The sequence below is a fragment of the Ostrea edulis genome, chromosome 8 (genome assembly GCF_947568905.1).
Source record: "Ostrea edulis chromosome 8, xbOstEdul1.1, whole genome shotgun sequence".
NCBI classification, from domain to species: domain Eukaryota; kingdom Metazoa; phylum Mollusca; class Bivalvia; order Ostreida; family Ostreidae; genus Ostrea; species Ostrea edulis.
The window spans coordinates 47,179,313-47,193,283 of NC_079171.1; the positions used below are offsets into that span (position 1 = coordinate 47,179,313).

Genomic DNA, 13,971 nt, shown 5'->3' on the forward strand with positions numbered 1-13,971 from the left:
ATACCAAAGATTTTCTTTTGCTCCTATCATCCATTTCCTGAAGGGTGTTCCGAATTGGGTGTACTGCTTGTAATGCAGCTGCAGATTCTTGGCTTTCTATCCTCGCCAAACTCTTCAAGGCAAAACTTATCTAAGTAAAGACTTATGCTTTAATATACTTCAATATAATAAAATGAACATCTAAACAGTGTAATAATTAATGCTTATGTAATAGGTCATATCCAATGGATAAAAGAGTAAACATGTGATGAAAAAGATTATCTCATAATCAATGAATCAAAATAATGTAGAACTTAGATAACATTGAAATTCATATGCACAGGTAGAGTCTTTCACTAAATGAGTCTATTGTCTAAGCATGTGTAATGTATACCTGTGTCACTTGAGGAATAAATATGAATGTTAAAAAAGGGCCCACAGGTCTTATCGGTCACCAGGGTGAAAAAATATCACTACTCCCAAAGGCTATGCTAATAACACTAAAGAAGATGCATTTTAAGTGTTTTACACATAAACTCTATATGCTAAATTTGGCTCGCCCTGGGGTCAGAACCGCTACCCCGAGGATCATGAAATTTACAACTTTTGGAAGAGGACTTCCTGCTCTGCATCACAATGCATTTAGTTTTTCTTAAAGGTGTGCAGTTGTAGAGAAGATTTTTGAAAATGTATAGTAATAAATTTGAATCATACAAGCCATGGGAAACATGTATAAGAAAGCAGATTTGAATTTAGAGTGCATGTTCGTGATAAACGTAAATACCTGTACGTAATAAATATCTTTCTTATACATGTTTCCCATGGCTTGTATGATTCAAATTTATTACCATTGATTGGGATTAATTTAAATGACCATGGTTATCGACCAGATGGTTTATCATCCATTTCTTGAAATTCCATACTTTCTTGACAAATTTCCCTTCCTTTATAAAGCTCAAGTGTTGAAATGAATCAAGCAAATCTGTAGATAGAACGAAACTCTATAGGAAATATCTTGCTTTATAACTTTTAATCCTATTCCAAGAGTTAAGATGATGAATAGTAATAAATTTGAATCATACAAGCCATGGGAAACATGTATAAGAAAGCAGATTTGAATTTAGAGTGCATGTTCGTGATAAACGTAAATACCTGTACGTAATAAATCTCTCTCTTATACATGTTTCCCATGGCTTGTATGATTCAAATTTATTACCATTGATTGGGATTAATTTAAATGACCATGGTTATCGACCAGATGGTTTATCATCCATTTCTTGAAATTCCATACTTTCTTGACAAATTTCCCTTCCTTTATAAAGATCAAGTGTTGAAATGAATCAAGCAAATCTGTAGATAGAACGAAACTCTATAGGAAATATCTTGCTTTATAACTTTTAATCCTATTCCAAGAGTTAAGAGCATGTAATCATATTAACTTAATTTCTGATACATTTTATATATTGTTCTCTCTCTCTCTCTCTCTTTTTCTCTCTCTCTCTCTCTCTCTCTCTCTCTCTCTCTCTCTCTCTCTCCGTGTTTCCATACACATATGCTTGCTGTTAACAACCTGAATCTCGGTGGACAAGTACACCCAGCAAATGAGTCCTGATTTGTTGAAGATTTGCAATTTGTTTTGAATTTCTGGATTTTGAATAGAGAATTGGGATGTTGGATTTTCTGGTCCATTCCATCCATCATGATAGTTAGGCATTTGCTGAGATGTATTCTAGATATTTCCCTCCTTTGATAGAAAGCTTCGTTTTTGCTTCCTGCAATGTATTTATGACACGCATAGTCATGATCATACTAAGATCTTGAAAGAAACTCAGGCTTGCAAATATGTAGAAATTGTTTATTTTAGATGAGAATTATCTCACATAATCCCAGTGCTGTTTCTTTCTGTCAAGGATCAGGTTTTTCCCATCTCTGTCATACCTCCCACATTTTTCATATGCAAAGTGTAGAGTGGTACATATATGACGCTTTGAAAGAGGATTTTCCTGTCAACAGAGGATTAATTGATGAAAGGGGTCGAATTTTACACTTTGAAAAAGGATTTTCCTGTCAACAGAGGATTAATTGATGAAAGGGGTCAAATTTTACGTATAAAATAATATCTCATTTTACAATACAGACATGTTAGAAGCATAAGTTTTGATGAGTTTTAACCAACCTGTCCACAAAGTAAATTCATCTTAGTTCTACGCAAGTAACTTGGGATATGAAAGTAATACTCACTTTAACAACAGTCACGTTTCGGAAGGATCTCTTCCATATCTGCAGAAAAGATGACCTTGATAAGGACTGTGAGTCAAGGTCAGCAGCCATTATTTTCCACACTTCAGTTTTTCTCATCCCAGCAGGAAGAGTTATCTTCTCCTGATGAGGCATGTGTTCACCAATGTCACTGACAAAGTTTTGAAACCACCCAATGCTCTCTGCAAACAAAATAATCAAACACACATAGAAGGATTGAAGTTCGAGAGATCATACACCATTTTCAGATAACATGTGATTATCATTTGAAAATTATATTCAATATTGTTATAAATTGTAAATCAATAACTAATTCAAAAGATTATCATATAGCAATCAACATCAATTATTGTGATAATATATATCAAGATCCATTTACAACCAGCAATGGTATATGTTGAACCTTTTACAGATGTATGTATACCACTATTTTTAATTGAAGGCCTCACTGATCCAGCATTTGCATGTATATTTTCTCTGGTACCATTCCTACTTTCACCAAGGTATGTGTTGTATTTATAAGTAGAAACAATATGAACCTCCCTATGAAAGAATACATTTATCAATATAGATTGGACACATGATCACACATTCCTCTACTGTACATGAAAACTAAATCACTGCGTATGCATTTGATGTCTTAAAATTCTTTTTCACTCTAGGCAAACGCAGGTAGGACAGATTTTAATCTGATATAAATGAATTTGTAAACTATAAACCTAATTCATATATCTTACTAATGATATATTAAACGTCATGTCCATATGCTATAAATGTTCCCACCACACCTCTGTATGAAGCTTGAAATCAATAGTTTGAATGCTGTCTTTGAAAGTGAGCATAACCTTAAGGTGTGACAGATGGAAGACGGACATGACAAATATTAAGTGTTCCGGTCATTACATGACGAGGTGTTAAACGAATGTGTGATAATGTAACAGTACTTCCAACACTTCATGCAGACTTCCTTTCCACAAATGAGATGGTAAACTGTGTCCTGCGTTGCATGCTCAAAGAAATAGTCTAGTAACCATTGAGTATGATCTTTCTGATTCTTTGGTTCATTTCTCCTAACCTCCATATAGTTTTCACTACAAAATTACGTTTCATGAACAGAAGAAATCTCAAAATTAGATATATATTGAGAAGTTAAAGTTAAGACAATTATAAAAAAGAGTTGGACATGTACCTTGAAAGTTTAAATGTGCAATATTTGGGACATATTGTTCTACAGAGTGCAGATGAGTGATGTCTTGTCAGCCTGATGCCTTAAAATTAAGATGAAATGAATTTAATTGATTTTAAATAAATGATTTTGACACTGAAATGAGAGCTAGTTGTTCTGCCTGGTTTATAACGGACAGGATTTAACACATTGTACTTCAATATAATTCATTAATATACCTTATAACAACTTTTCATTACAGATGTTTACATGTACATGTAAATAGATCGTCGAATGACATCAGATTTCATTAAAACTAAAATTTTGTTTAATTACGATCAGAATATGAAGATTCTACTTCATCATTTGGATAGGGTTCTATGTCAACAGTTTCCTCATCAGTCTCGATATCTGAGTATGGCTCTATTTCATCTGTTTATACAACAGATGGAGTTATCACACCCATTTCAACATATTTACATGGTTCTACTACATCTGGTTTGATATTGTAACACTATAAGCTAGATTATGTGCTATAAAATAAATATACAATGATCTACTGCACTGTAGATTAAATGATAAAAAGTTGTCGTTTGTAAAAATGTATGTATAGCATAAGTGATTTTTTAAAATAATAAATAATACAAGAATAATATATTTATGTATAGAAATGTATAACTCGTTTTTTTGTCCTTACCCATTAGGACGTCCAATATGGTCCCGGGCCGAAAACTCTGTCTTGTGGGCTGTACCAATAACTGCAGTTTCCTAATTCTATTTTTTTATGTTAATCGTCAATAACAATTAAAATCGTATCATACACACCCTTTTCATTGTGCACAATAACGTTACATAACGGTTAACCCACCAGTGCGTCTTTCGCGGATTTATTATCACTTTTAAAAAAAAAATGACATATGCGGTATGAAATGCACGTTACGGTGTTCGCGACAGTTATTTTGGAGAAACGAATCAAGAAAGATGTGGGCTATTCAGAAAGAAGAAAACAATTGCTATGCCATTAAAAATAATGTCAGAATGAGATTTTCTAGGAGCAAATATGAATGCCCCCATTACAACGAGTGGATATCCCCAACAAGGACGAATTACGGGCGAAACACATCAACTGTGATCCCCAGAAAGCAATTATTGTAAGTACTAATTAAAATAAATCTCTCTTTATAAATCAAACCTATATAAATTAAAAGTATTTCCATAACGTTGTTTTCGTGATTAGGTCCCATTATGTACATCAAGATACGATAAACCAAGTAACACCAAGTGCCGGGTCAAATTTCTTCGTTGAATGAAAACAAGTATTTTTTAATCATTATTTCAGTTTTAATGACAATCTATATGTATGATTCGGATATAATGAAAATAATGTTAACGTACATGTAGGATAAATATACAGGAATAACATACCCCTAAGTCAGTTCGGTTACTCACCACAATTTTCACCGTATACTATGCTTGTTCGAAGTAGGGGTTTTCCAAAATACAGTTGTGTTCAAAAGATGTATTATGATTAATGGTCTATTTAAATGTAAAACTTATACGGTACCAATTTTGATGCACCAGATGCGCATTTCGACAAATAATGTCTCTTCAGTGATGCTCAAGCGAAATGTTTGAAATCCGAAATAACTATGAAGTTTTAGATCTAAATATAGCCAAAAACAGCGTGCCAAACAAGTGGAGCCAAATTCGTCCAAGGATAAGAGCTATGCATGAGGGAGATAATCCTTAATTTTTAAATGAATTTCTAAATTTTATAACAGCAATTAAATATACATCCGTATTTTCAAGCTAGTAACGAAGTACTTAGCTACTGTGCTGTAGAGACCCTCGGGGACTAACAGTCCACCAGCAGAGACCTCGACCCAGGGGTCATAATGTAAAAGTTATACGGTACCAATTTTGATGCACCAGATGTGTATTTCGACAAATAATGTCTCTTTAGTGATGCTCAACCGAAATGTTTGAAATCCGAAATAACTATGAAGTTTTAGATCTAAATATAGCCAAAAAACAGCGTGCCAAACAAGTGGAGCCAAATGATGCTTTTTAAAATGCAAAACTATTTTTAGATTCATGAACAACCAAGTCATTTACAACAATGTAGATGCAAGTTTTAAAATTCAGATTCTCTCTCTCTCTCTCTCTCTCTCTCTCTCTCTCTCTCTCTCTCTCTCTCTCTCTCTCTCTCTGTGTGTGTGTGTGTGTGTACTGTGTTTATGAATGTATAATGCCTCATGTATTTTTGGTCTTCAAGAAACGGTACATTGTAAATGATAATTATGAAAGATGTATTTCCTCAATCTAGGGAGTTATGGGTTTGTAGAAGAAACTCAGATGGACTCCGAAGAGACTCAATATGCAGATGACCCTGGCATCCTCGAACTTGTATGCCCTGATACATGCCCTACAGAGGATTCGCAGGTACATTGGTGTTATGTCCATCTCTTCATCAAATTAAATCTCTGAAAGAATGTATTGAAAGTATATATACGATATAAATGTTGTATTTGCATTCAATAACCAATTCATGAAGGTGAATGTAACGCATACATTAGGAAAATTTTGGAAACACATGGAATGCATAAAGAATTATATCTTAAATCCAAAGGAGGTGAATGAACCCCCTCTAAAGAGAGCCAGAGTTAAACCCCTGCAGGCATCTCTATCCCGAAGACAAATGACATCGAGTGATGCCCAAGAAAACATTATCAAAAGGTTAAGAGAAAAGAGCATGCCGGGTAAGACTACTCGTTATATTACAGCAGTTTACATTACACTGATACACGTATAATCATGATGTAAGGGGAATTATTCCCAAATAGAGGAATGAGAAATAATGAATAATTATTTCAATGCAATGATTTGTGACTAGAGAAAATATCTATGTGGGATACGTATCATTTCTTATTTTCTGTTTTTCTTTTTCTAAATGTCAAGTTCTTAAAAAAATGTTTTTATTGCAAAGTAATATAAATTTCAGGAGTACATCAGAGACTACTGAGCAGAATAGAGGGCTCAGTGACACCTTGCAGATACACCAATGCCAGTTTTGTGGAACAGGTACATACTTGAATACCGATAATTTGTATTTATAGATATAGTCTGTCTATCATTACACCAAATACATGCAATCATTTAAAAACATTTCATTTTCAAAACGTATGCAGTTACAATTTTAACTCCCTCCATCTCAATAATCCCATGATTAATGTCCTAAATTCTCATTCATAAGTAAATAATGTTACAAGGAAAAAAAAAACTTGAGGACCTGAGCGACTGTTTAATGTAACCAAGATTTAATGTGATTAATCGTACAACAGATTCAAAATGGACAAACGGCAGCTTGCACCTCTTCCCAGCCCCTTGCTGTACACCTTATTGGAAAACATGTAAATAATGTTGATATCCAACATTTAAATGGATATTCCTACAGATGTCTTGGGGAATCACCTAAGGCAAGTTTAATTTTCAATTCCTTTAGATGAAGACTCAATCTGCATTTCATTTATGTGAATTTTATCATATACATTAAGTCAAAATGTCATCATCATACAGGTTACGAATTTGTTTAATAATTTAATACAATAAAACATAAATTAATACCAAATATGATAACTGTTATTCTAAATTAAAACAGGTTAGCAGCTGTTGAAAACCATGTGCTGTGCCCCATATGCCACAGTTTCTTGATATGCCTTCACACATCTTTGTAAATCTTTCAACTGAAGAGGAGATTTTTGTTGCCAATAATCACAATATCATTGGACATAACATCCACAAGATTTCACACACGGATATGGTAATTGATACATATAATTTAAATTCCTTGTCAACCCTCCTTTTCACACTTTTTTGGGGATTAGAGATTGAACAGTCCAGATAATGTGTGCACTTAATTTTATATTTTTCTTATGGTCATAATGGCTGAGTTCCTGTAAAAACATGGATGAAAAAATGGATATCAGCAATATTTGACTTTTCATTTTCAATTTCAATACCTAGTCGAGTAGCTCAGTAGGTTTCAATACAGACTGCTGAACTGTAGGTCGTAGGTTCGAGTCCAGCAGGGGTTTTATTTTTTTGTTTTTAGATTACTTTCTACTAAAACTGTATTTTTTGACAAAATTAAGTACATTTGAAAATTTACAACTTCAATATATTGTACATATCTTCCACTTTTCACCCACATCAAATTTCTCTGGTTTAGCATACATCCTTAATTTCAAATATACAACCTCCATATCAATTCATTTCATTTTTACCTATCTTTGATTATTTGAACTAATTGATTACAGGTAAAAGTGTTTAGGAGTGTTAAACCCACCCTCATTGATGTGACCTCAAAGAGGTGCGAAGACACAAAAGAATGGAGGGAAAAGTGCCAGCAGCATCTCTCTCCTGGAAAGGTATATTGTTCATTGAGTGTACTTAAGATCAACCCTCCAATAGAAGAGATAAACGAATCTGGAATATAACAAATAATACAATTTATTAGATTACTGCCCTATATTTGCTGATATAGTCTCATTGTCTTTAGAATTTGTACTTATTTTAGGTTATGGACAAAACTTATATATACACTAAAATGTTACTCTTTCATAATGCGTGTTCATGAATGTGTCATATATGTATAGTACTCAGTTGTGAATTTGGGGTTTGCTATGCAAAAAATCGTTAACTGATCTCATTGTAATTTTAGGAGATATCAAGCTACCAATCCATCTTTTGGATCGCTTGTTCCAGTGAGGCGGTATACAAGCAATGCGTATTGGTGTTTGGCCTCCATGAACAAGGGGAGTTAAAGAACCAACAAATCAAGGTATGGAATCATGCACAAATTAAGATGACATGGCATATTACACAAATAAAATGTTCTTTTACAATTCTATTATTGAAAATTTTTCATATATTATTTCCTTTATATCATATTGATTTTCAGAAAAACGAATCCATCTCTACTCCCTCCCTAAATGTGACCACGCCCTGGAGAGCTTTAATGACTCTACCAAAGGAGACGATCCTGGAAATGCTAGTAAAGGTCACCAATTTAGATTATGATTTGGAAGAAATGACAAAGGTAGTTTTGTTTATATATAAAAAAGAATATATCTAGAATGATGTAATATATATAATCATCTGACATCCAGTTAGATTCAGAGATTCATAGGTTACTCCCCCCCCCCCAAATCTTTCCACATCACAGGAGGCTGAATATCTAAAGGGGACAAGGAACATGCAGGTGGCTGTATGCAAACTTTCAAAAATGACCTGGTAGAAGACTTTGAATACGTTTTGGACTAATGAGGATGAGGCAGAGGAAGAACTCAGTCAGTTTATAGAGAGTGTTGACGAAAATTTTCAGGAATATTATAATGTAATCAGTTCTCTATTTTTTCCTTCTTTCTAAGAGCAATCAATGAGATATCGATTTCATGTGAAATGCAGCTTTATGTATATGATACATCTATGATTTGGACGCATGTATATAATGTTAATGTCAATGATATCGACATGTCATTCATCTTAGGTATACTTCCAAAAATTACAGCAGCATCTGCAGCTTTCATTGTCCAAACTCCTTTTTTACATGTTGTTGTGTACAGGTTTATATGTATAAGCTATATGATAGTTCCAGTGAGGCGAAGCAATTTCATATCATATCATATTTTACAGAGATGTGAAAAGAGGTATCCCCGGAGAGAGGCTGCGACAATTCATGGAGAACAAAGAAAAAATCCAGGGCAGAAATCAACACCCATGATTTTCCAGGAGGATTCCCTGACATTTTTGAAGGCTGGGAGAGAGGAAAGCACTGTCGACATAACAATTTTTAATGAAGAAATAGTAAGTAAGATGGAACATATAATCACCAAATAATAATATTGTTAACGTCTATAAATAAAGCATTATATATATATATATAGATATAAACATATATATATTTATATTTATATATTTATTATAGTTTTGTTTATATATAAAAAAGAATATATCTAGAATGATGTAATATATATAATCATCTGACAAAATATTATTTAAATATAATATATTAAAACTATTATATATTTATATTTATATATATATGTTTATATCTATATATATATAAGGAATTGAGTCAATGCAATCAAACACATTTATTTTTATTGCAGTATGATTGGCAACCGTTACTCCGCGTATGTGTGGATCTTCCATTTCTGAAGGAGGACCACACATTCATAATTTCCACTTCATGGAGCGGAGTCAGCGACACGAAAAAGGCCATGGAACTAATGTACCCCGACAAAGGCACAGCCGTTGTTGTATATTACAACAAAAAGAGTAAGTTCAAAATTAAGAAAAAAAGCTTTTTATAATTTTTAACGCAAGTTTATCTAAGCTTTCAAGTTTTCATAGTATTGTAAAGCAAAATATTTTGTTTCAGGTAACTGCATCCAGCCCTTTGTGTGTCTTTCTTCTAGCAAGAGTAAGGTAAAAACTTTGACAACATTGGTAGAAGGGCCCACAAAGACAGCCTTCTTTGGAAAGTTATTTTCCCAGGTCAACAAAAAGGGAAATACCCTGGTTCTGCACTGTGGAAAAGGTAAAGTATATCTTGCATGTAATACATATTTTAAAGTATTTATGCTATTGGTTGCTAATGCATTGTTTGGTGGTCTATATTTATAATGTGCTAATTACTTATTCATTTTCTGATTTACTTAATCACATATTGGTATGCTAAGTTCTAGATATTGCTAGGTAATTGATCAACATCAATATTTTGTAGGGGAAGTCTTACAATCAGGACTGAAGAAGGGCTTCAATGTTGTTGGAGTAGATGGCAGAAATGACATGATCAGATCCTGCAACAGATTTCTTTATTAGATTAAATTATAAAATATTGATTTGCAAACAAAAAGAATTGATTGAAACGTGTATCAGTCTTTCTTGTTTTCTTTTTCATGAGCCAATAAATTTTAGTCATCTCATTGATGATAAAACAAGGAAATCTATGAAATGGTAAAGTAAATTGATAATTGGCCATACATTACTTGAATTAACTGTACATAGAAAGACATTGAAAGCCTACATTGAATCTGGAAAACAGTTGTCTCATGTCTGCATTGGTGTAACACATAACATAATTCAAGCCCTGCGTTGGCTCTACAAAAATTGCTTCAATTGAGTCCGAAAAATGGTCATCAACAGCCTGCATCATCTCTACATAATAAGTTTAGTCGAAACATGCAGTGGCTCTGTATAATTACATATGGATCCTGATATAGCCACTTCACATTCCACAGTACATATATGAATCATGCAGTGTTCTGATTCATTTGTAACAAAAGTAGACCAATGCCTGCATTGGCTCTTGAAAGAGTGGCCCAATGCCTGCTTTGGCTCTTGTGTGAGTGATCCAATGCCTGCATTGGCTCTTGAGAGAGTGATCCAATGCCTGCATTGGCTCTTGACAGAGTGGTCCAATACCTGCGTTGGCTTTTGAGAGAGTGATCCAATGCCTGCATTGGCTCTTGACAGAGTGGTCCAATGCCTGCGTTGGCTCTTGAGAGAGTGATCCAATGCCTGCATTGGCTCTTGACAGAGTGGCCCAATGCCTGCATTGGCTCTTGACAGAGTGATCCAATGCCTGCATTGGCTCTTGACAGAGTGGCCCAATGCCTGCATTGGCTCTTGAGAGAGTGGTCCAATGTCTGCATTGGCTCATGTCAGAGTGGTCTAATGCCTGGATTGGGTCTTGAGAAAGTAATCCAATGCCTGCATTGGCTCTTGACAGAGTAGCCCAATGCCTGCATTGGCTCTTGAGTGAATGATCCAATGCCTGCATTGACTCTTGAGAAAGTAGTTCGATGTCTGCATTGGGTCTTAACAGAGTGATCCAATCTCTGCATTGGCTCTTGAGAGAGTGATCCAATGCCTGTATTGGCTCTTGACAGAGTGGTCCAATGCCTGCATTGGCTCTTGAGTGAATGATCCAATGCCTGCATTGGCTATTGATAAACTGGTTCAATGCATCCATTAGCTCATGACAGAAATTATTCCAGTGCCTTCATTGGCCATTGAAAAAGTAACCAATTGCCTTCATTGGCCTTTGAGTGGTCCAATTCTTGAATTGACCATTGAGAGTCGGCATTGGCTCTCTCGAGATTAGACCAATGCTAGAGCCACACAATGATGATATCTGCTCTACAGATAGTCATGGAATTTCTGCATTGGCTTTAAAATGATAATAGTCTTGTACATTGTAATCATTTGTGAGAAATATCCATGCAAAGTTTCATTTCGTAATATTGGTTGTTGCATTGTAAACTAATTCAATTCCCTCATGTTTATTCATATTATGTGTTAATAATGAATGGATCCAAATACGCAATGACATAGATACCCATTTCAGGCGCATTTATAATTCCCGTAAAAACAAATTGCCAAATGGAGAAAAATTGCAACAAATATAATCGATGGTATGTTGATGTTTCCACACCACCTTTCGCTGGTCCTTTTTGTGAATGGATAGTTTAAACCATATCCTTTGAATCTCGTTACCAATATGATTATCAACAACTTTTAAAATAAATTAACTCAAATTCATTGAATTTGATACTAAAGCCACCATTTCTTTTCAAATCACCCCAAACATTGATCTTATATTACAAAAAAATAGTTTGGGCCAAAAAAAATAGTTCAGAGTCCGTTCACAGAATGGACAGTTTGAGGCTTATATCCTTTACACAGACCATGGGCTAGTAAAGGTAATGGGAGACCCCCTAAAGATTTTTGTAAACAAGTATTTTTTGAAAGTACACAGTCCCTTCATTATAAATCAGGTTGTTTGACATTTTTACGTGGGGGCGTGTACGAGTTTTGGGACAAAAATCATGAAATTTGTAAAAATAATAGCTGAAAACTGGAAAAACTCTTTAAATTCGATATATATGCCATTGACATTTGCAAACAAGTATTTTGTGAATGTATTTATCCCTTTCATTACATATCAAGTTATTCGACATAAATATGTCGGAGCATCTACGAAGTTTTGGGGCTAAACATTACTTCTTTCTTTAAAAATCGCCGAAAAATGAAAAACTTCTACAGATCCTATATAGATAATGTGGTCATTTGATAACATTATTTTCGGAAAGCTTGGAAGCCTTTCACTATAAATCAGATTGTTTGCATGGATATATTTTCCAGTTTAGGGGCAAAAACCTATAATTTGTAAAAAAATTTAAAAAAAAAAATTAAAAAAAAATTATAATAATAGCCGAAAACTGGAAAAACTCTTCAGATCTGATTTCGATGTCATTGAAAATTGTAAACACGTAATATTTTAATTTACGTAACCCTTTGATTGACAAGATGTTTCAAATATATATATGGAACATTTACTAATTCTGGGTCTAAAATATTTGTTTTCTTTAAGAATCACCGAAAAATGGAAAACTTCTTCAGATCATATAAAGATACCATAGTCCTTTGCAAACAATTATTTTCTGAAAGTATTGTAAATCAGATTGTTTAACATCAATGCATGAAAACGTCTTCAAGTTTTGGGGCAAAAACATAAACTATGTCATTAAAGTATTGTTAAACAGGATGTGTTTGTGAAACACAAATGCCCCCGATAATGCCAATTCCGAAGATGGTCAAGGTCACAAGGACAAATATCTTGAAACCAGTAGAAAGATCTTGTCACAAGAAATGTTCATGTGCAATATGAAAGCTCTAATATTTACCATTTCGAAGTTATGACCAATGTATTTTTTTTAAAGTAGGTTAAAAGTCAAGGTAAAAAGGTTTAGCACCAACGGAAAGGTCTTGTCACAAGGAAAACTCATATGAAATATCAACAAACTCTACCTCTCACTGTTCAACAGTTATTAGCAAGGTTACATTTTTTTTTTAAAAGTAGATCAAACTCCAAGGTCAAGGTCAAAGAGTCAAAAATGTTGGTACCCACGGGAAGGTCTTGTCATAAGGAATATTCATATAAAATATCAAAGCTTTCGCTTTTACTGTTCAAAAGTTATTAGCAAGGTTAAAGTTTCAGACAATGACAGAATTACAGAATGACAGACAGGACAAAAACAATATGCCCCCCCCCCCGATCTTCTACCTCGTTGGCATAAAAATGATAAACTTCGAGAATCTTACTAACACAATATGGCATTTGCAAACATGCATTTTACTTTAAAGAATGTAACCCCTTACAATTATATCAAGTTCTTTGGCATTAAGGCGAAGTGTATCTATGAATTACTGAAATATTTTTATTTGTCAAACTACCTTCATTTACCTTCATTTTATACACACTTTCCAAAATTCATAGTGTAGAAAAATCCCTAGAGGGGGGTGGGTGGTAATGTGTTGTTGTCTAAAATTATTTGTTGCCGCGATTGCTCTAACAGCAATATCTTCACGGTCCTATGTAATGTTGATAATGACATTTCGCGAATATACTACCTGGAAGTCTTAAACTGAATTACGCAAGTGCACTAATTTCCGGATTAAGGAAAGATAAATCATCTTTTCCGTCAGGCCTATAGTTTTAC

The 13,971-nt window shown here is 33.9% G+C and overlaps 1 protein-coding gene across 1 annotated transcript; it reads left to right on the forward strand.

The window, feature by feature from the left end:
• Positions 1 to 4,432: 4,432 nt before the first annotated feature.
• On the forward strand, positions 4,433 to 10,340 carry LOC125647252 (uncharacterized). The gene is made up of 12 exons (XM_056146311.1): positions 4,433 to 5,845; positions 6,033 to 6,162; positions 6,405 to 6,484; positions 6,745 to 6,879; positions 7,062 to 7,223; positions 7,720 to 7,830; positions 8,124 to 8,243; positions 8,364 to 8,501; positions 9,098 to 9,268; positions 9,574 to 9,742; positions 9,846 to 10,004; positions 10,191 to 10,340. The coding sequence occupies exons 5-12, from the start codon at positions 7,098 to 7,100 to the stop codon at positions 10,286 to 10,288; spliced, it is 1,092 nt and encodes a 363-aa protein (XP_056002286.1). The 5' UTR covers positions 4,433 to 5,845; positions 6,033 to 6,162; positions 6,405 to 6,484; positions 6,745 to 6,879; positions 7,062 to 7,097; the 3' UTR covers positions 10,289 to 10,340.
• The last annotated feature ends 3,631 nt before the right edge of the window (positions 10,341 to 13,971 follow it).

Bases quoted from the DNA above. Each gene is read 5' to 3' on its own strand.
- LOC125647252 (XM_056146311.1), top strand. From the start codon at position 7,098: ATGCCACAGTTTCTTGATATGCCTTCACACATCTTTGTAAATCTTTCA. The intron at 7,224-7,719 runs GTAATTGATACA...AATTGATTACAG, and splicing joins AGATTTCACACACGGATATG to GTAAAAGTGTTTAGGAGTGT. The intron at 9,269-9,573 runs GTAAGTAAGATG...TTTTTATTGCAG, and splicing joins CAATTTTTAATGAAGAAATA to TATGATTGGCAACCGTTACT.